Raw genomic sequence first — 22,114 nt, 5'->3', positions numbered from 1 at the left:
TCTACTGAATGGAACGTTTGGTCAACATGTAATGTAGTCTACTGAATGGAACGTCTGGTCAACATGTAATGTAGTCTACTGAATGGAACGTCTGGTCAACATGCAATGTAGTCTACTGAATGGAACATCTGGTCAACATGTAATGTAGTCTACTGAATGGAACGTCTGGTCATCATGTAGTCTCCTGAATGGAATGTCTGGTCAACATGTAGTCTACTGAATGGAACGTCTGGTCAACATGTATTCTACTGAATGGAACATCTGGTCAACATGTAATGTAGTCTACTGAATGGAACGTCTGGTCAACATGTAGTCTACTGAATGGAACGTTTGGTCAACATGTAATGTAGTCTACTGAATGGAACGTCTGGTCAACATGTAATATAGTCTACTGAATGGAACGTCTGGTCAACATGTAGTCTACTGAATGGAACATCTGGTCAACATGTAATGTAGTCTACTGAATGGAACGTCTGGTCAACATGTATTCTACTGAATGGAACGTCTGGTCAACATGTAATGTAGTCTACTGAATGGAACGTCTGGTCAACATGTAGTCTACTGAAGGGAACGTCTGGTCAACATGTAATGTAGTCTACTGAATGGAACGTCTGGTCAACATGTATGTAGTCTACTGAATGGAACGTCTGGTCAACATGTAATGTAGTCTACTGAATGGAACGTCTGGTCAACATGTAGTCTACTGAATGGAACGTCTGGTCAACATGTAATGTAGTCTACTGAATGGAACGTCTGGTCAACATGTAGTCTACTGAATGGAACGTCTGGTCAACATGTAGTCTACTGAATGGAACGTCTGGTCAACATGTAGTCTACTGAATGGAACGTCTGGTCAACATGTAGTCTACTGAATGGAACGTCTGGTCAACATGTAATGTAGTCTACTGAATGGAACATCTGGTCAACATGTAATGTAGTCTACTGAATGGAACGTCTGGTCAACATGTAGTCTACTGAAGGGAACGTCTGGTCAACATGTAATGTAGTCTACTGAATGGAACGTCTGGTCAACATGTAGTCTACTGAATGGAACGTCTGGTCAACATGTAATGTAGTCTACTGAATGGAACATCTGGTCAACATGTAATGTAGTCTACTGAATGGAACGTCTGGTCAACATGTAATGTAGTCTACTGAATGGAACGTCTTGTCAACATGTAATGTAGTCTACTGAATGGAACATCTGTTCAACATGTAGTCTACTGAATGGAACGTTTGGTCAACATGTAATGTAGTCTACTGAATGGAACGTCTGGTCAACATGTAATGTAGTCTACTGAATGGAACGTCTGGTCAATATGTCGTCTACTGAATGGAATGTCTGGTCAACATGTAATGTAGTCTACTGAATGGAACGTTTGGTCAACATGTAATGTAGTCTACTGAATGGAACATCTGGTCAACATGTAGTCTACTGAATGGAACGTTTGGTCAACATGTAATGTAGTCTACTGAATGGAACATCTGGTCAACATGTAGTCTACTGAATGGAACGTTTGGTCAACATGTAATGTAGTCTACTGAATGGAACGTCTGGTCAACATGTAATGTAGTCTACTGAATGGAACATCTGGTCAACATGTAGTCTACTGAATGGAACGTTTGGTCAACATGTAATGTAGTCTACTGAATGGAACGTCTGGTCAACATGTAGTCTACTGAATGGAATGTCTGGTCAACATGTAATGTAGTCTACTGAATGGAACGTTTGGTCAGCATGTAATGTAGTCTACTGAATGGAATGTTTGGTGAACATGTAGTCTACTGAATGGAACGTTTGGTCAACATGTAATTTAGTCTACTGAATGGAACATCTAGTCAACATGTAGTCTACTGAATGGAACGTTTGGTCAACATGTAATGTAGTCTACTGAATGGAACGTCTCGTCAACATGTAATGTCGTCTACTGAATGGAACATCTGGTCAACATGTAGTCTACTGAATGGAACGTTTGGTCAACATGTAATGTAGTCTACTGAATGGAACGTCTGGTCAACATGTAATGTAGTCTACTGAATGGAACGTCTGGTCAACATGTAATGTAGTCTACTGAATGGAACATCTGGTCAACATGTAATGTAGTCTACTGAATGGAACGTCTGGTCATCATGTAGTCTACTGAATGGAATGTCTGGTCAACATGTAGTCTACTGAATGGAACGTCTGGTCAACATGTATTCTACTGAATGGAACATCTGGTCAACATGTAATGTAGTCTACTGAATGGAACGTCTGGTCAACATGTAGTCTACTGAATGGAACGTTTGGTCAACATGTAATGTAGTCTACTGAATGGAACATCTGGTCAACATGTAATATAGTCTACTGAATGGAACGTCTGGTCAACATGTAGTCTACTGAATGTAACATCTGGTCAACATGTAATATAGTCTACTGAATGGAACGTCTGGTCAACATGTATTCTACTGAATGGAACATCTGGTCAACATGTAATGTAGTCTACTGAATGGAACGTCTGGTCAACATGTAGTCTACTGAAGGGAACGTCTGGTCAACATGTAATGTAGTCTACTGAATGGAACGTCTGGTCAACATGTAGTCTACTGAATGGAACGTCTGGTCAACATGTAATGTAGTCTACTGAATGGAACGTCTGGTCAACATGTAGTCTACTGAATGGAACGTCTGGTCAACATGTAATGTAGTCTACTGAATGGAACGTCTGGTCAACATGTAGTCTACTGAATGGAACGTCTGGTCAACATGTAGTCTACTGAATGGAACGTCTGGTCAACATGTAGTCTACTGGATGGAACGTCTGGTCAACATGTAGTCTACTGAATGGAACGTCTGGTCAACATGTAGTCTACTGAATGGAATGTTCAGTATTTAAGTTGTTCTTTTTGATTAGTAATTATGAAGTTCCCACACTTTGACAAAGTAACATGGTCTGTCTGTTGTGTGTTGATAGAACTGGAGAAACTGAGTGGTCATTTCCAGCTGCTGTCAGTCCTGTCAGCAGTCACACGTTCCTCTCTGCTCCAGCTCCTCAAGACAACCATGGTGGACAGAGAGGCAGTCAGTGTGCTGGAGAGTGTGGTGAGTGGGACGTACAGAAACAGGGCCCAAACACACACACACACACCTAATAGCAGGGATGAATATCTAACCTCGAATATATGTAACATATTTTCTCTCTCTCTCTCTATCTCTCTATCTATACATACAGCTGGATCAGATGTGTGATGGTGAGACTCCTGACCTGGGTGATCTGGAAGAGTCTGAGAGGGAAACAGTCCAGGCCATACTGGATCTTGTAGACCAATGTGTTGGGAAGGATGAGGATGAGTTCAGATCCTCACTTCTCAGTGCCGTCCACCTCATTGTCAGTGCCATGGACGGTGAGATAGAGAGCAGTTTTCAGTTATTCTCCAGTTATTATTTGATCAGTTCCTGGGAAACCATGTTCACTACTGTGGTTTTATGTGTGTCCATATTTATATCTTCAGGAATGACAGATGAGGGTCTCTCTGTGTTGGGATCCTGTTGCAGTCCTCCAGTCTTACAGGCCCTGCAGATCCTGGTGAGTTCACACCTGCTTGATTGAGCCTCCAGTCCTGTATGACCTGGAGTTCATTTTTCTAGCTTTTTGTTCATGTAAATGTATTGGGGCATATCTTCCATGTTAAATAAACTAATATTTATACCATTATGATAACATTGTACCACCAGTAGCAGTAGTAACACCAATGATGGTAACCGGTGCCGATTTTTAACATAAAAATATTGGTGGGGAAAGTCAATGAAAAAAAGTGAATATGCATCGATAAATTATTACACTACACATTGAATGCACCATCCTAAATAATGACCAATCCCAGTAGTGAGTTTGAGCCACACACACAAACGTTATAACACAAGGGTTATGACCAGTGTATAGGCTACTGCCCAGATCTTTGGCTCCTATTGCAAGGAAGACCACAGTAGTCCAGCATACTTTATAGAGTAAAGTCTATTTTACTTCAGAAATATATCACCATCGGTCTGCAATATTGATAATCGTTGTTAGAGTATTGGGATGCAGCAGAACACCATTCTGAGTGCAGTTACATGTCTGTTAACAAGATGCTCAGGTTATGAATAAAGCAACAATGTTTATAAAGCTACTCCCTGCCTCGCTTCAACCATTGTATAGATACAGTTCCCTGGGTTATTACATTCTGACATCAATCATTAACAACATGTAGTAGCTAGCTAGCTAGCTACCTCAAACAGCTGTTAGCCACCGCAAGTTCCATCCAAACCACTCAGGATTAATTATTTTCTAACTTGCTTTATTTTAACGGAAGCCTGTTCAGTGGTTGATGAGCACAAAGATGTTTTAGCTCAACAAGTTTGAAAATAATTTTCTTGGCAATTGTTGACTTGATTCATGATGACTTTTCAGCTAGCTAACTAGAAGACGATAAACAAGTATGAAATTGCTACAGGAGAAAAGATGTCTATTTATCTGTGGCAAATGACATCAAGCCTTCTTGGGCGGACACTACTAATGAATCTCTATAGCAGCACCCAAGTGGGCTACAGCTGACTGAGTTCCCTGGCTAGCCTCTCCACAACAGATCACTGAGGGAGGCTGAAACAGCTGCATTAGGGAGCTGCCTTTCCTCAAATAAAATTTACCAAAAATAACAATACAACAGGGAAGCGAGCACGTCCTGTATGCTTTATTAGCTCAAGCAATTACAAATCAAATGTGTTTTCTTACTGATATAATGTTGTGACATGAATGAAAGCCAGAATTACATGCAGAACAGCGTCATCTACTGGATAGTGGTGGGGCTGCCCTGAATGATGTGTTGCATCAAAGTATAGGTCACACCAATGACACATTTGTTAGTAATTTAGGCTACCGATCTCAAATCTAAGGTCATTTAACCTTTTAAAAGTAATTGACTTAATCATTTACTAAAGAGATTTGATTAATCATTTTGCTCAGTGTAATTTCCCTTCATTTAAATTGAGTTACACCAATGACATGTTTTATTTAAACACCAAATGATCACTGGAATGATAACATGTATGACATACTAAAAGGGTCTGATTAGCTAATCATTTTATTTAATATAGACCCCTACCCTGATAACAGTTTGCCACTGGAAAGAATGCTCACGGTCCTTGTATATCTTTGTAATGAGTGATTTACAAGGCGGTAACACTAATGATATTACATTTTTATTTTATTTTATAGCATTCAAAATAATAGATAGACGTCTCTAAATCCCTGAAACATGTCACTACAGCTCTACACATCACTACTGGGACAAGCCTATTTGCTTTCCCTAAGTACTTTAAACAATGCATAAAAATCAAGTTTTGCAGTATGAAGGACTTCCATTATGTTTCACATTGATAAACAGTTCAATATCAATTAAAACATGTATAATGTCTAACTATTTGTCATTTTAAAGTGTTTGTCATTATTGCAAAGTCGAGGGATGCAAATGCCACCTTAATTCAAGAATGCCCCAGAAAAGAAAGCATATCAATGTATTCCTGTGCTGCTTGTCCTCCAGGTGCAGCATGTGGCAGCAGGGAGTGGGGAGACCCTCTCTCTGAGAGATGCAGGTCTGGCTGTTCTGACTGAGGAGGAGGTGTTTGGGAGGACAGAGAGTCTCTTTGGTCACTCTAAAGTTACACTGAAGAGAGAGCAGGACACACTTGAGGACAGAGATGAAGGACCAGCCTGGATACCTTCCTCTAGTCATGAGTATCACTGTGAAAGGCCTGGCCTCTTTAGTGTAAGGAGGGAGAGGGAGAGTCCATGCAACTTGTAAATCCTATTTGAACTGATACACTCAGTACTCCATTCCATGCTTTACTCTTGCGCTAGTTGAGCTAAAGAACTAGTGAACAACAATGTATGTATCCTTGTAATGCTTTCAGTAAAGTTCAACAAACGATCAGACGTCCCGACCTCCATTCTTCTAATCATTAGATGGGGGGGAGGGGGGGGTCCTAAATGTGATCCACATGACAAGAACAGAAACATAATCCTGTCAAAAATACTGTTCACCAGAATCATGTCCCCCCAAAAATAAAAAAACATTTTGGTGAAGTCTGTTATTATTGTACACTCATTTGAAGTGTAAACGTTCTCACATTACTGTGCTACCAGGTTAAAAAGTATACTTATAAAAACAAAGAGGAAGTCCAGCACCCCAATGCTCAATATGTGGAGTCCGTATGATGGTCCATTCCTGTGATGTCTGTGAGGTTCACAGTGTTTAAACAACGTAGACATTTTGTCATCAGATACCCTATGCGGTGTGTGTGTGTGAGAGAGAGAGGGTATGAGTGGGTGTATGTGTCTGTGCATATGAATGGGAGGGTGAATATGAAATTGTGTAGGAGGGTGTGAGAGAATGGGTGTGTGGAGGACTAAGCTATATGTTGTGTGTAAATGAAGGAGAATGGATGAGGAAGTAGGTGTATAGAAGGGTGTTATGTTCCCCAGTTTCTGTGTTGTGGGTTTGTGTATATGTATGTGTGTATTTCAGGAAATGGCTTCCTGGTTTCCCCAAGCAGCTGATTGGTCGGCCCCAGTGCAGATTGGAGCTCTGATCCCGCCCTCTCGTTAGGGGATACAGCTGTCGGCAATTACAAACTCCTTCCGGCAGCTTGAAAAGCCAGTGTTCCTTTGTTAGGAGAGAGAGCTCCCAGGTATGTCGTTGTTGGGTTGTATAATTTGTTGCCAGTAGTTTGTAGCCGGTCCTGTAGGTGTATGTCAAAAGGACTGTGTTTTTGTTCATTCAAATTGTTTACTTACATTAGTAATTATTCTGTTTGTTCCCAGGGGGGAAGGCACCTTGGGAGTGCTTAGTCAAGAGGCCTGCGTCCCAGGTATGTACTCTTTCTCTGCACACTAGGTAAATCCCCTGTATTTTGGTTAGTGCGCCAGGTGGTGCTAGTTAGGTAAGTTGTGGGTAGGTAGGAGAGGGGGCTCTTTAACTTTCTTTGCTTTGGTTCCGTCCAGCCCCTTTTCCCCAAATTACTGTGTGAAGTAATAAATTCCCTGTTAACGATATTATTTTCTGCCTTTGTCATCCTTACCCGCAGCTGCAGTCACATACCTCTTTCACTCCACGGGGAGTTGAGTTGTAGCAGGGTGTTGCGTTCCCTCTTGGAAGAGGTGTACGTAACATAATGGGGGTTCATCTGGGATAATTAAACCCTGCTGCTCTCAGTGATTGGTGATTGAGGTGTGGTGTGACTTTGGGTGACTTGTTTAGTTTACGTGTGTTAAGTAGGCTGCTGTGTACCATGGCTGCCTTAGCAGTCTCCCAGTTTATTGAAGCCCCCTCTGTTGATCGGTTGGAAGGTTTTTTGTAAAGTAGACCTTTGCGTTATAGCTGACCATTATGGACTCTTCGTCCCTGAGAAAGCCCTAAAGGGTGGACCCAGTGAAAGCCCTAAAGGGTGCTAGTCAGGGAGGATTTAAGGAGAGAGAATTTTCTCGTTGGAAGATCAGGAGAGGGAGGCTTCAGGAGAGGAGACGGGTAGACCTTCCTATGCCAAGTCGAAGGACAGCGCGGAGGAAGGGGTTGGCTTGTACCCCCTTTACATTGCCCAGATTTGACCCTTTATCTTCTGCTTCGGGTTGTTCAGACGGGACCGCAAGGCTAAAGGTGAAGCTGGCCCGTTTAGAAATGGAGCAAAAAGAGAGACAGATTTTTGATTTAAAAATTAGGAGAATGGAAATTGACAAGGAGTTTAGGATCTGACAACTGGAGCTAGACGCTGGCTCCAATGTGGCTCCAATGTGACTCCACAATCTGCCCATCATCAAGCCCACTTCGATGTGAGTAAAAATATTGCGTTAGTCCCTCCACTCCGGAAGTTGATTCCTATTTCTCTGCATTTGAGCGTGTGTTTCTGCTGCGCTGCATTGTCCACTTGAGGTTTGGCCACTCCTGTTGCAATGTAAATTGTCTGGGAAAGCCCAGGAAGTAGTAGCTGCTCTCTCCCCTGGAAGACAGTTTACAGTACGGTAAAGTAGAAACAACTGTTGCGGGCTTATGAGTTGGTGCCTGAAGCTTATAGGCAGCACTTCAGGAACCACAACCATCTCACTGTACTTTTGTTGAGTTTGCTAGGGACAAAGACTCTGTTTAATTGCTGGTGTTCAGCCAGCAAAGCTAACACCTTTGCTGATATTTGGGAGTTGATTCTGTTGGAGGATCTTCAAAGCAACCTCCATGATATACTTGTAGTTCATTTAAATGAACAGAAAATGGTGATATTGGCCCAGGCAGCATTATTGGCAGATGAGTACGCTTTGGTGCGCCTCGTTTTGAAGGCAGAACGATTACGTCATCAGAGCCTTGTTCGGGTTGCTTTTCCTCCAACGACCCTTCACACGAAATCCGTGAATGTTTTTTACTGTCACCAAAAGGGTCACGGGATTGTGGACTGCCCTGTCACCATCCCCTAAATTAAAAAGCGTGGGTTTAGTCCAGTCTTTGGCTCGTCCGTTGGACCGAGTTATTGATTCAGCATTTGGGGAACTGGATCCTATGCTCTGTTTCTCTGCTGGTTGTTTCCTTAACAAGCCGATCAAAAGCCAATACAAATCTTACGAGATACCGGGGCGGCGCAGTCAGTAATCGTTACTGATGCTTTACCCTGGTCTCCTGAAACGTATTGTGGCTCGCATGTCATATTACAGGGTATAGAGACAAACGTACTTGTACCATTACACTGGGTCCACTTAGTGTCAGACTTGGTATCAGGACGTTTCCATGTTGGTGTAGTGTCTACACTGCCAGTAAAAGGAGTCACATTGCTATTAGGGAATGATATCGCTGGTGGTAATGTCACTCCTGTGTTAGAAGTAGTAGAGAACCCAGAAATCAAAACGGCAGATGATAAATTGGTTCAAGCATTTCCCCATGTTTTTCCTGCTTGTGCCCTCGTTAACACACAATCTCGCAAGCTGGGAGATGTGGTGGATTTGTCTAGTTCCATTTTTGAGAATGTTGAGGTAGAAGACAATGCACAGAGTATTCCTTCTGCAATGCTGCCGGTTTTTACCCCCGTAAAAACTAAGGCAGGGGAAAGCAAAATCGCATGACATTCTTTTGTCTCACCCCCGAGAAGGTGATTGGTGTCTGCTTGACATTCAGTCTTCAAGTGTTTTGCTTCAGTAATTTCCACTGAGGAAGCTAAAACTAGGGAGACCGCCTACTTTATGGAGTTTTAATGCGTAAATGGCCAGGTCGTGAGTGAAGTGTGTCAAGTGGTTGTTCCTCCCGACAGCAGGTGCTGTCACTCCCCCATGACCAGGCGTGGTCTGGACATTTGGGGATCACAAAGACATAACTGAGTCCTTCGACAGTTTTTCTGGACAGGTTTGAAGTCTGACGTTGTCCAATTTTGTAAAACATGTCATGTATGTCAACTCACTGGGCAAGCGACTCAAACAGTTCCTCGTGCACCGCTCTACCCGATTGCTGTGGTGGGGGAACCGTTTGAACAAGTGATAATTGATTGTGTAGGTCCGTTGCCGAAAACCAGGTCAGGTAACCAGTACTTACTAACAATAATGTGCAGTGCTACTCGATACCCAGAGGCTATCCCCCTCCGTAATATAATGGCTAAGACTGATTAGGAAAGGATGTCGACTCATTGTTACTTGTTTGTCATTACAACTAAGATTTATTGGTGAGACTGGAGAGGGGCTATACCCGGGGGATTGGGATGGGGCGACTGTGGGCGTTAGACTCTTTCCTGAGGTGTGCATGGGGCCTCCACGAGAGTATGTTAGCGGTTGGAGCGAGAATCCCAAAGGCTGGAGAGTCGGCTTTCTTGGCCCTCCAATTTCGGTCCAGTAGCGCTCACTTCACGTGCTCAGTGCATTCTTGCCCCAGCATGCATTTGTAGTCTACTTGTGTGCTGCTATAGCCCCTTGCTTTAGCTATTGTCATGGAGTTCGCAAAATATTTTCATAAAGAAACTGAATTACAAAACAGCCATTGAATTCTACTGTGCAAATATTTTGCGTTTATAGGAAAATAATGCATGCCCTTCAAGCCAATCAGAAAGGAGAATTCGACAATGCCATGGTATAAGTAAGAGATAATCGTTATAGGGAAATAATGCTATTCACCTTATTGAAGAACCCGGAAACAAAACAATGTCCGAACGTTCTGTTTTGTGGATGACTTCCCTTGTGGCGTTCTTGCCGTTTTGCGAAGGTTAGCTAGCTAGTTCAAAATGTTGTGGGATCATACCAAGAAAAACCCAAATCTGTGCCACGTCCGCGGATTATTCAAGAGTGGGAGGACAATATGAAAAAATGGCCACATATCACCTACGAAGACATCTTCAATTATTTTGTCTTGGTGTGGATGGGTCAGAGATGAAGAGCTACAAAAGCATATCAGTACCTCCACAGCGGCGAAGTTGGGCGGGTGCGTATTCCCTGTCTTGAGGATGACAACCTGGTGTTCCTGAAAGCAGATGCCGAGTCAGAGCAAGACACAAAAATCCAGGCAGAATGATGGTGTATCTGTCGGCACGGTGGAGACTGCAGGGTGTTCTTGTGTTGCAGGGGAAGTCTTGCAGTCATGCAGCTGCAATACTATGGAAGGTAGCTAGCTCGCTGGCTATTTGTTAATCATAACACTTTCTATGACTGATACGTTTGATGTTAGCTAGTTACTTAGCTAGCTAGGTAATTGTGGTGATACCATATCACTGACCAGAACTAATATATTAACTATTACAACATGTACACACGGTTTTTGGTTTCAATGGCACATTGTGTAAGTATATCAGTCTAATCTCGAATGGCAATGATGGTACAGAATCAAGGTGAGTTTTACAATCAAATTGGAAATTACCAACAACCTACTAGTCAGCTGTGAACGTCATGTAAACTAGTGTTATGTACTGTGATTGACTATTCTAGCTAACTTCTGCATGATTCAGGACACCCATCTGTGACGATCGCTAGCGAGTAGCAGCTAGTTAACAGCTACATGTATGTGTTGATGGCCTGATGAGATGTCGCCTTCTGGTCTGTACCGGAGCATCATAGCCCAGCCGCTTCTTGGGGAATGGATGCTCTTCACTCGGCCTCTTGTCCACGAAGTGTTGGAACACACAGGATTGGTTTGAGCCAAAGCCAAAGAGACTCCTTGTCCTTTGGAGTAGGCGTGACAATAGAACGAGACAAAATTCATCCAAGGCTGACAAATGGCAAAAGAACATTGGCTAAGCTGGAACACTAGCGCGAGCCCATAGCAAATGAAGGGAATCGAATGTTCGCAGAGCCTCATCTGACTGGAGTTACGCTTATAATCCCATTTCGCCTAAATGGCACCTAAAAATGTATCCCTTTTTATTTTACAACTATCAAGTTTTGTTGGTCACATACACCGTTAGCAGATGTTATTGCGAGTGTTGCGAAGTGCTTGTCCTTCTAGTTCCGATAGTGCAGCAATTTCTAACAATTCCACAACTACCTAACACACAAATCTAAGTAAAGGAATGGAAATAGAATATATATACATAACTATATGGATGAGCAATGACCGAGTGGCGTGGGCAAGATGGAATAGATGGTATAAAATACAGTATATACTAATGAGATGAGTAATGCAAGATATGTAAACATTATTAAAGTGACTAGTGATCCATTTATTAAAGTGTCCATTGATTTCGAGTCTGTATGTAGGCAGCAGCCTCACTGTGTTAGTGATGGCTGTTTAACAGGCTGACCTTCAGATTGAAAAATACCTTCTATCTCTCGGTCCCAGCTTTGATGCACGTGTACTGACCTCGCCTTCTGGATGGTAGCGGGGTGAACAGGCAGTGGCTCGGGTGGTTGTCCTTGATCTTTTTGGCCTTCCTGTGACATCAAGTGTTGTTTGTGTCCTGGAGGGCAGGTAGTTTACCCCGGTGATGCGTTGTGCAGACCACACCACCCTCTGGAGAGCCCTGCGGTTTTGGACGGTGCACTTGACGTACCAGGCTGATGCAGCCCGACAGGATGCTCTCTACTGTGCATCTGTGAGGGTTTTAGGTGACAAGCCACATTTCTTCAGCCTCCTGAGGTTGAGGAAGCGCTGTTGCGCCTTCACCACACTGTCTGTGTGGGTTGACCATTTCAGTTTGTCCAATCTGTTTTTAGGACGAAACTGAGAAATAAGTTGTGTAGAAAGTAAACATCCGCATCTCGTTGGTGCTTATGTCTGCATAACAAGGGAGGAGGGGGAAAAAATGGCAACTTCTGACTATTTCTGGTCTGGCGTTTTGATGTCAACGGAATACACTGCTCAATTTATATAATTACAAAGAGGAGATTCTCGTGATTAAAATGGTGTCCAATTTTAAAATGATCAAAATATACACATTGCGAGATATTTGATGAAATATACCAGCATGCCTCTCCGTAGGGAAAACAATGGGGGGAGCTCAGCGTTCCAAGGGCAAAAGGTATTTCGGGGCTAGCGTTTGATGACAACGGAATACACTGCCCAGCCTTACATAATTAGAAAGAGGAGATTCTCGTGATTTAAAATGGTGTCCAATTAGATAATTTTTCAAAATATACACATTGCGAGATATTTGGCAAAATAGACAGACATACCGATATTTCCTTTTTACAGGAAACAATGGGACAATGCACAAAATTCCATGAGTAATTTTCTGTTTACATTTAAACTACCAGCAACGTGGGCAGGTCTCCTATACAACAATAGCAAATCAGGCATTGTGACGTAGAACAATAGGCTGGGAATAGAACGTTTGGAAGGCGAGTTGGTGCCATGGGGCTCAATAGAACTAATAGGAGCTGGCAGGGAGAAAAATGCCCTAAAATAAGGCTGGGTTTTTTTTTTTTTTTTTTTTTCCATGATTACTTCTAAACAACGGCAAGCAGCTGGGACATATGGTAATATTATGAAACTGGGCTCCACGGCGGATGCAATTAACTTTTTATTTAAAAAAAAAAGCATTGTTAAAAATGTCATGTCCAGCCTATTAGATGAGTGCAAATCAAAAGGTGCCTCACAACTGCACTCGCTCCTCAAAAGTTTGGTGTTCAAAACACTCTTGCGCCAGGTTCGGTTTCTGCCAGTTATTGTGGCATCACCTTACCGAACATAAAATGCCTGTTTTGCGTGAATCCATGTTTGGAAAGTTTTGAGAAGCGGTACTGAGTTTGCAGCTAGCTACCTATTGGCCCGGAAGTCCCCCACAAAAAAAAACAGACCCCGACCATATTTCCGTTGAAAATGAGGTGAATAGAACGCTCTTCAAGCCAATCAGAAAGGAGTATTCAACAATGCCATTGCCTAACATATAACTCACAACTAAGGGCTGTTCGCCTAGAGCCGGTAACAGGATAATCCCTGGGTTCGAGGGCATTATTGCTTATATAAAACAGTTGCCAAAATATTACATGTTTTAATTAAGTAAATTTGTTTTTTTATTTTAAAGTTGCCACCTAAGAGGGCTGGTCTTTAGTTATTTACTAATTTGACATGTAGTTATCTAGCAGAAATTCGGTGATGAGACAGAACTTCAATAAATGTCCAATATGCCTACATAGGCGGCACTGCACTGGTTAATTAATGGAATTCTGATTGCTTACGGTTTTCCTGGTGAATTATTAGTTTCATGTTCATTCTTGGGCTTGCTAGCCTACTGGCACAGGAGAGATCACATTTGTAAATTCATTTTTGCACAGGTCATAGGCAGACTGGTAGGTTTATACAACCCCCTAACTGTTGCAAATAATGTATAGATTTTTTTCAGAGGGAGATTAAGTTTATTAATGTCCTGCCTTGTACAGTGCTGCTGCGGCACAGTAGAATTATGAGGTTAACACATGGTATTTTCTGGGCATTGTCCCACAACTCCCGCATATCAACCAATCAGCATCCGGGATCCAAACAACCCACTTTATATTATTAATCACTGCATTGTTGGGAAAGAGCTCTCAAGTTAAGAATTTCACTGTACTGTTTTACACCTGTTGTATCCTGTTCACGTGGCAAATAAACTTTGAACTTTGAAACAATAATGAAGCACCAAAATGCAGATTTGTACAGTATATCTGAACAACTTTATTCATTTTTAACATTGGTGTCAAGTCAGCTTCGGTGTGGCAATAAAAACATACATTTCAATAGTTCATTACAACGTTTGACTTTTCATAAATTCAGAACCAAACCCAATCTCAGTTTAGTTTGCCATTTATTGATTGGAGTTTAAGTTATTCTGGAAGCATCACATTGAAATTGCTAATTACACTTCAGATCTTCACATATGAGTCATAAAGTTGGACACCATCAGTGTTTTAAGGTTAGTAATGACTATGCTGTCAACTGTCACACACCTCCACCTTCATGACTGCACTACCACTGTTTGACATGGAGGCCATGATGGTCACATCATTACCTTTATAAGTGATACTGGAGCCATCTGCTTCACCCCTGACAAATTTTCTCTCCGTACTATTATACATCTCATCATAAAGAGTTTTATCACATATTTTGCAGTTGTCGAAGATTCCCACTGCAAACCAGTTTGAGTACAAGTTATAGTCAAAGGGCACAGAGAACATGACAGCCATTATCTCAGTGTGCTTCTTGGAGGGATTGAACAGCTCATAGGTGAAAACACCAACAGCTCCCCTTGCTTTGCCATAGGTCTTGGTGAACGTGCTGATGTCTCTCTCTGAGGATCCCACAGTAGGCGCCAAGGGACTTAAGTTGTAGCCACTGATCATGTAGACCCTAGTGATAAAAGAAACGTCACAAGGTTGCTCCAAAAGGCACCAAAATATAAATCAATCACACTTTTTGTAAGAGAAAATTGGAGGCAGAGGGGCGTAAGTGATACTCTAGGCTAAAACTACACAAATGGCAAATGAGCAACGAGCGTTTCATGAAGCTGAACCTCTCGAATGCCTTTACCCACATACAGTGAATTCGGAAAGTATTCAGACCCATTGACTTTCTACATTATGTTACATTAGTCTTATTCTAAAATAGATGAAAAAAATATATTTCATCTATCTACACACTACCCCATAATGACAAAGCGAAAACAGGTTTGTAGAATTTCTCTCCAATTTATAAAAAAAATTAATAACAGAATTACATTATTTACATAAGTATTCAGACCTTTTTCTATGAGACTCGAAGTTGAGCTCAGGTGCATCCTGTTTCCATTGATCGTCTTTGAGATGTTTCTACAACTTGATTGGAGTCCACCTTTGGTAAATTCAATTGATTGGACATGATTTGGAAAGGCACACAGCTCCCACAGTTGACAGTGCATGTCAGAGCAAAAACCAAGCCATGAGGTGGAAGGAATTGTCTGTAGAGCTCCGAAGGTCTCCAAGAACACAGTGGCCATCATCATTCTTCAATGGAAGAAGTTTGGAACCCCCAAGACTCTTCCGATAGCTGGCCGCAGGCCAAACTGAGCTGTCGGGTGAGAAGGGCCTTGATCAGGGAGGTGACCAAGAACCCAAAGGTCACTCTGACAGAGCTCCAGAGTTCCTCTGTGGAGATGGGAGAACCTTCCAGAAGGACAACCATCTCAGCAGCACTCCACCAATCATGCCTTTATGTTAGAGTGGCCAGGCGGAAGCTATGACAGCCCGCTTGGAGTTTGCCAAAAGGCACCTAAACACTCAGACCATGAGAAACAAGATTCTCTAGTCTGATGAAACCAATATTGAACTCTTTGGCCTGAATGCCAAGTGTCACGTCTGGAGGAAACCTGGCACCATCCCTACGGTGAAGCATGGTGGTGGCAGTATCATGGACTGGGGATGTTTTTCAGAGGCAGGGACTGGGAGACGAGTCAGTATCGAGTGAAAGATGAACAGAGCCAAGTACAGTGAGATCCTCAATGAAAACCTGCTCCAGAGCTCTCAGGACATCAGACTGGGGTGAATGTTCACCTTCAAACAGGACAACAATCCTAAGCACACAGCCAAGACAACTCAGGAGTGGCTTCGGGACAAGTCTCTGAAGGTCCTTGAGTGGCCCAGCCAGAGCCCGGACTTGAACCAGATCGAACATCTCTGGAGAGACCTGAAAATAGCTGTGCATCCAACCTGACAGAGCTTGAGAGGATCTGCAGAGAAGAATGGGAGAAACTCCCCAAATACAGGTGTGCCAAGCTTGTAGCATCCAAATATCCAAGAAGACTCAAGGCTGTAGTCGCTGCCAAAGGTGCTTCAACAAAGTACTGAGTAAAGGGTCTGAATACTTATGTGTCATTTCAGTACTTTTTATATACATTTGCAAAAATGTCTAAAAACCTGTTTTTTTGTTTTGTCATTATGGAGTATTGTGTGTAGATTGAGGGGGGGGGACAATTGAATCAATTTTAGAATAAGGCTGTAACGTAACAACATTTGGAAAAAGTTAGGGTCTGAATACACTATAGGTTAGGCCAACCTATCGGTTTCTGAAAGAACGCTGATTGGCCTGATTGGGTCTACAAAGTCTTCTGGGTTTGAAGTGCTGTCAGACACTGAATCATAAAGAAAAATTATAATAGGGGGAGGAGTGAGCAATTCAGAGGCTGGGCCAGGCAAAGTAAATGCTACCAAGAGGATACTGACAATGTCTCAATAACCAAAATGTGGGTGTGAAGACTGAAAGGAGTCTGGGCTAGTGGTAAATGAGAGATGATTCTTCAAATCTGACTCTAACCCCCAGTCTACACTAGAAGCAGCGCGCAGTCTGATCCATGCCAAACAGCCATGATGCCAACGGTGTAGTCTGGGGGTTAGAGGTCACAGGAAAATGCTTTTATTAGAAAAAGTAGTTACTTTGGGTTGAGAAGAATGTGGGAACTACAATTATTCACAGTCTCAATGGTGCAGTTGCGTTGAGTCGGAATCCTTGAAGAAATCAAACTAAGTGCCTCAGCCTGGGTAGGAACAGACATGATGGCGGTTGTAGTGGCGATGGTGGCCCTAAGCCTGTGGAGACACAGCACAATGGCACAACAACATTCACACGTTCACCTATAGTTTCACCTAGCAGTATACAACTCCTATTGACACCTATAGTTTCACCTAGTAGTACAGAACTCCTATTAATCAGTCACTTTATTAAAACTAAAGAGCTGTGAAGTCAACCTCTAACAACACATTATTGTTAGTTATATGCAGAGCTGGATCAAATTCCAACATGTATTGCTATTTGAAAATTATATTTTCATTGTCTTAATATTCATTTTTTTAATAAACAACCAAAACAACCACTTGTATTAACAGTATTTGTTTATTCAAATATATTATTTTCTGTTCCTTTTTAAACCTCTGAAATTATATATTTTTATTACATTTAGCTTGACATTAAGGGTGGGTTGCACCAACATGGACTAACTCTTAAACTGGGTTAAATCAAGGTTTGTCTATTAATCTTGTTGCACCAAATTTTAAACCTGGTTCTAAATTAATCCTAGTTCAGTTAAATCCTTCCTCTAGTCTACATTTAGTTTTCACTTTAAACCCAGATTAATGTTAAGCCTGTTGCTCAATAAAAAAGATTTAAAAAAATACATTTAGATTGGAGATGAATTCTAAACTGCCACTTGAGGTGGTTGAACTGATAAAATGGCAGCATATCTACTGTGGAGAGACCCAAACGACAGAGTTCCTCAGAGAATAATTAGAGACCGGTTGAATCCTGTTGAATTTTATGATAATGATACGTTTTAAAGGAGATACAGAGTCCTTGGAGAAGCGGTAATGCAACTGGAAAGAAAGGTTGAACCAACCATTAAGCATGGGAGTGATAGGAACACGGCTGTACCTCCTGGTGGCCATATGGTTCTACACACCTGGATGTTTCCAGATGGTGGATGGGGACCTTTTTGGACTCCACAAGTCAACCGTCTGCAGGATTGTAATCAGAGTGTCCAGTGCTCTTGCCGTTCTGAAGAATCAGTACGTAACGTTAAATTCTACAGAGGAAACAGCAGCTGGGTTTTACAAGAGAGCTAGATTCCCAGATGTACTAGGGGCAATAGACTTTACGTACATTCCTATTCCCAACCCTGGTGGCGAGAAAGGAGAACTATTCCGTATTCTGAAAGGTTACTGCTCCATCAACATGCAGGCTGTCTGTGATGACAAAGGTCAGCTCTCCAACATCGTAGCTAGATGGCCAGGATCCACCAATGACAGCAGAATCTTTGACAATAGTCATCTGTGTGCAATGCTGGAAAGGGGGGCATATGAAGGCCACCTACTACGTGACAATGGACATGGCTACCGTGGGCACCTTAGCACTCCCCTTTTAAACCCCCAGACACCTGGAGAGAGAGAATACAACACCTTTAACATCCTGGCAAGAGGTCTCAGAAAGCTTTTGGAGTGTGGAAAAATGGATTCCCGTGCCTACAGGAGGGCCTCCGCATGAAGATGGACACTACAATGACAATCATTATTGCAGTGGCTGTTCTGTATAGCTTTGGCAGGAGACTGAGGAGGACCTACCTGAGGAGAATGGAGAAGATGGCCAGGTGCAACAATGCAAATAGAATGCTGTGAGGAAAACCTTGATTGAGAACCATTTTGCAGCCTAAGGTGTATAATGTAGCATTGGTAACATGTAAAAAGCAATATTATATTTTCATAGTCTAATTAGGAATTGTACGTGTCTATCTGTATTATTAAGACTTGTTATTCTCACTACCTTACAGGGTGGAACTGGAAGCACCAGAACACAAGAGTGGGGACAAGACTAGAGGACAGCAAATTGCTTGGGAAAGGATTGTTTTAATAAATCATTGTTTAAATAAATAAAAAGATCAGCATTGGGCATTTGTTTCCCTGAAGGAGTTTTTGTTTCTGAATTTGCAGCATCTCTTTTGTAAATTCAGGACCTCAATCTGCAGTAGATTCTTCTCTCCAACGTCAATATGATCTTGATTTATGTCAGTTCTGGGGCGTTTCCTTGGCCTGTCTGGTGTTTTTGCTGATGGTACAAGTTCAAGGCACTGCTGTTTCTCCATGGCACCATGTCATCTCAACTAAAGGAAAGAAAATAAATTAGCTAACGTTAGCTACCGAATGAGTTTTCGGTCTAGTACTGGCAAATAATGGAATATATTTCATATCAACCAACCAATGAGAACCTTTCACGATGGAGTTGCAGTTGTTCTACATTGTTATTATTTAATCAAGGAACAGCAACTTTGTGGCCTCATTTGTCAAGTACGCTAGCTACTTCGTTTCAACTCATGAAATACCTAATATATTGGTGTAACATGTCACTAATCAGAGTTTAAAACCAGTAATCATAGATGTACTGATCCAGATTTTAAATTAAGTGGTGCAACACATATCTGATTAATTATAAACCTAGATTTACAAATCCTAGTAGATTAGTTCTAATCCTAGATTAATTTTCACCATGTTGGTGCGACCCACCCTTAGAGTAGATGATTTAATCATAATGAAAAACAAACACACAATTTATGTTGCCAGTCACAGTGTAGGGCGCAAGATGCAACTGAAAATTTGCAGCTGAGGAGAGAGCGAAAAAGGATAGAGAAAACTTGCCTTGAAGTGTCGTAGAAATATTGGTTCAATAATATCTCTCAGATACCAAAACTTGTGAATTCAAAATAGACTTTATTACAAAGTAACGAGCCGAGCTGGTCCATGGAGCAACTGCCGGTCCCAGACTCAGAGATCTCTTGATATACAGTTTCAGTCTAACGCAACATACATAGTCACTCCTCTTTATGTAAATTATCTTTACCCTTTGGTGTTCAGCCACTATCATCACTTTGTTCACTCATATCTTTACTTGGTTTCCCCTTCCCTTATTAGCACATACTTCAGGGCATAGTTTCTATTGGTGCCATAACAATAGCAATGATAAATAAATAAAAAAATACAGACATACACAATGCAAGTGCATGTCTTAAGGATACTTATAGGATTAGGTAATGGCTTTCCCTAGGCCTATAATGACAGACATACATAATGTCTTCTCTTTAATGCTATATAGATTTTTATTACTACTCTGAGATGCATAATATATGTACTGGAAAATCACCCATAGAAAAGCTGGGCATCTTGTTATGACATGCATTATCTGAATTAGTTCCACATGATTATACCTATGGAGAAGCAGCTTCTATGGAGGAACTTTGAATAGCTTTTAACTTCTGAGTTGCTTTAACGTTGGACCAGAGCAAACGTTACTGTTACGGAGTCTAGTTGATAGGTAATCGACTAGCCGGACTGTTCCCCGGACTCCGCGTGTAGGGATTTGTACAATGCATGAACAAGGCTATTGAACTAGACATTGGTGTCTGTCTTTATTACTTTATCCAATATATCATACTGAAACAGTTACTTAGCTAGCTAGCTAGTGTGCAGAGCAGCATTATAATTAAAAACACGTCTTACCTTTTTGCAGTTAAGGAATCCAATGTGAAGTGTGATAGCTATAGCACAGATAGCACGATGCCTGCAGTCCAAACACTTAAAAGACACACCCTACCCCCTCAGCCCTCAAATTAAGTGGACACTTCTGATGACGCATCATGACGTCTGACGAGTATACACTTGCAGGGCGAGGGGCGAGAGAGAAGGGAATGATTTTTAAATGGACCACCCTTTGCCTGAAATTCGTCACTTGTTCATCCCGCAATGATTGTATTTTCAGCCACCTGTATCTTGTGGGTGCTTTATATGCGCTACAGTCAATTATGAGTGCATGTCTACTTATATTAAATATATAATTATTAATATACGCCTACTGTATGATAGCTAGCAAATAAATTAGCTAACTAACTTCTGAAGGAAAATGTTTTATTTCTACAATTTCCAAAAGATAACCAAACAAAAACGTATGTAGTTTTTACGAGACGTGTTTGTGCCGTCGTGTGCATTAGTAGCACAATTTCTAACTTATTTGCATTCGTTTTTACTTACACTTGTATGTTGACCCCTCCATTGATGTTGTTTTTAAGTTTTCGCAGACGTTTCAGAGCAGATTTACAAGCGTCACAAATTGAATTATGGGGAGTTTCAGGCCCCGGAGTGAACATAATTGTACACTCGCAAAGCTGACTAAAAACGAGGGCTGAGGGGCTTACTTTCCCTTGCTTGGGTAATCATTGGGACCGCCCCCCAAGATGGCGACGGGGATTCCCCCAAAGGCATAAGGCGAGGGTAAGTGGACGAGCGTGTCTTAAGTGTTTGAACCGCGAACTATGAGACATATTTCACAGGATGTATAAACGTGAAGCATCCAGTTGGCGTTTGTGGTGGTGAGGAAGCCCAGTGGCCGGCAGTGGGAGAAGATGGAGCGAGATGGATTTTGCCCGATATTCTGCTAATTTTATTATCAATGAAACATTTGATCTTCGTACAGTTTTCTGTTTCCAAAACTAGAGTCTCTAACAAACAGAGTGCACAAGGTTTGGTGGACTTGACTTAACTCATTGTGCACACAGTGCGTCTGGAAAGTATTCAGACCCCTTGACTTTTTCCACATTGTGTTACATTACAGCCTTATTCAAAAATGTATTGTATTTATTTTTCTCATCAATCTACACACAATACCGCATAATGAGAAAGTGAAAACAGGTTTTTAGAAATGTTTGCAAATGTATTAAAAATTAAAAACAGAAAAATCTTATTTACATATGTATTCAGACCCTTTGCTCGAAATTGCGCTCAGGTGCATCCTGTTTCCATTGATCATCCTTGAGATGTTTCTACAACTTGATTGGACTCCACCTGTGGTAAATTCAATTAGTTGGATATGATTGGGAAAGGCACACACCTGTGTATGTAAGGTCCCACAGTCGACAGTGCATGTCAGAGCAAAAACCAAGCCATGAGGTCGAAGGAATTGTCCGTAGACTTGGGGAAAGGTAACAAAACATTTCTGCAGCATTGAAGGTCCCCAAGAACACAGTGGTCTCCTTCCTTCTTAAATGGAAGAAGTTTAGAACCACCAAGACTCTTTCTAGAGCTGTCCACCCGGCCAAACTGAGCAATCACGGAGAAACCATCTCTGCAGCACTCCACCAATCAGGCCTTTATGGTAGAGTGGCCAGACA

General features: G+C 41.8%; 2 protein-coding genes across 4 annotated transcripts in view; one reads left to right on the top strand and one right to left on the bottom strand.

Moving 5' to 3' along the window:
* The window catches only part of LOC106595550 (gasdermin-E), a 57,070-nt gene extending 50,969 nt beyond the window's left edge, over positions 1-6,101 (top strand). The window contains exons 7-10 of the mRNA XM_045697133.1: positions 2,955-3,082; positions 3,213-3,384; positions 3,493-3,566; positions 5,560-6,101. Of these exons, the coding sequence (XP_045553089.1) occupies positions 2,955-3,082; positions 3,213-3,384; positions 3,493-3,566; positions 5,560-5,820 (635 nt within the window). The 3' untranslated portion in view covers positions 5,821-6,101. The remainder of the gene's footprint in view (positions 1-2,954; positions 3,083-3,212; positions 3,385-3,492; positions 3,567-5,559) is intronic.
* Positions 6,102-14,145: 8,044 nt separating this feature from the next.
* Positions 14,146-21,155, bottom strand: LOC106606121 (bryoporin). Of its 3 annotated transcripts, none has more exons than XR_006759725.1 (3): positions 20,979-21,155; positions 16,848-19,060; positions 14,146-14,790 (listed from the first exon to the last, which is right to left on the bottom strand). XR_006759725.1 is itself a non-coding variant. In XM_045697138.1 (3 exons), the coding sequence occupies exons 2-3, from the start codon at positions 16,964-16,966 to the stop codon at positions 14,376-14,378; spliced, it is 534 nt and encodes a 177-aa protein (XP_045553094.1). In that variant the 5' UTR covers positions 16,967-17,000; positions 20,451-20,618; the 3' UTR covers positions 14,146-14,375. The 3 variants fall into 3 exon arrangements, 1 of the variants encoding a protein (XP_045553094.1); XR_006759723.1 differs by lacking the exon at positions 20,979-21,155 and adding an exon at positions 20,451-20,968; XM_045697138.1 differs by lacking the exon at positions 20,979-21,155 and adding an exon at positions 20,451-20,618 and having other exon boundaries at positions 16,848-17,000.
* Between the last annotated feature and the right edge of the window lie 959 nt (positions 21,156-22,114).

This window comes from Salmo salar, chromosome ssa02, assembly GCF_905237065.1.
Source record: "Salmo salar chromosome ssa02, Ssal_v3.1, whole genome shotgun sequence".
Classification (NCBI taxonomy): domain Eukaryota; kingdom Metazoa; phylum Chordata; class Actinopteri; order Salmoniformes; family Salmonidae; genus Salmo; species Salmo salar.
This window is presented reverse-complemented; position numbering and strand designations above follow the sequence as displayed.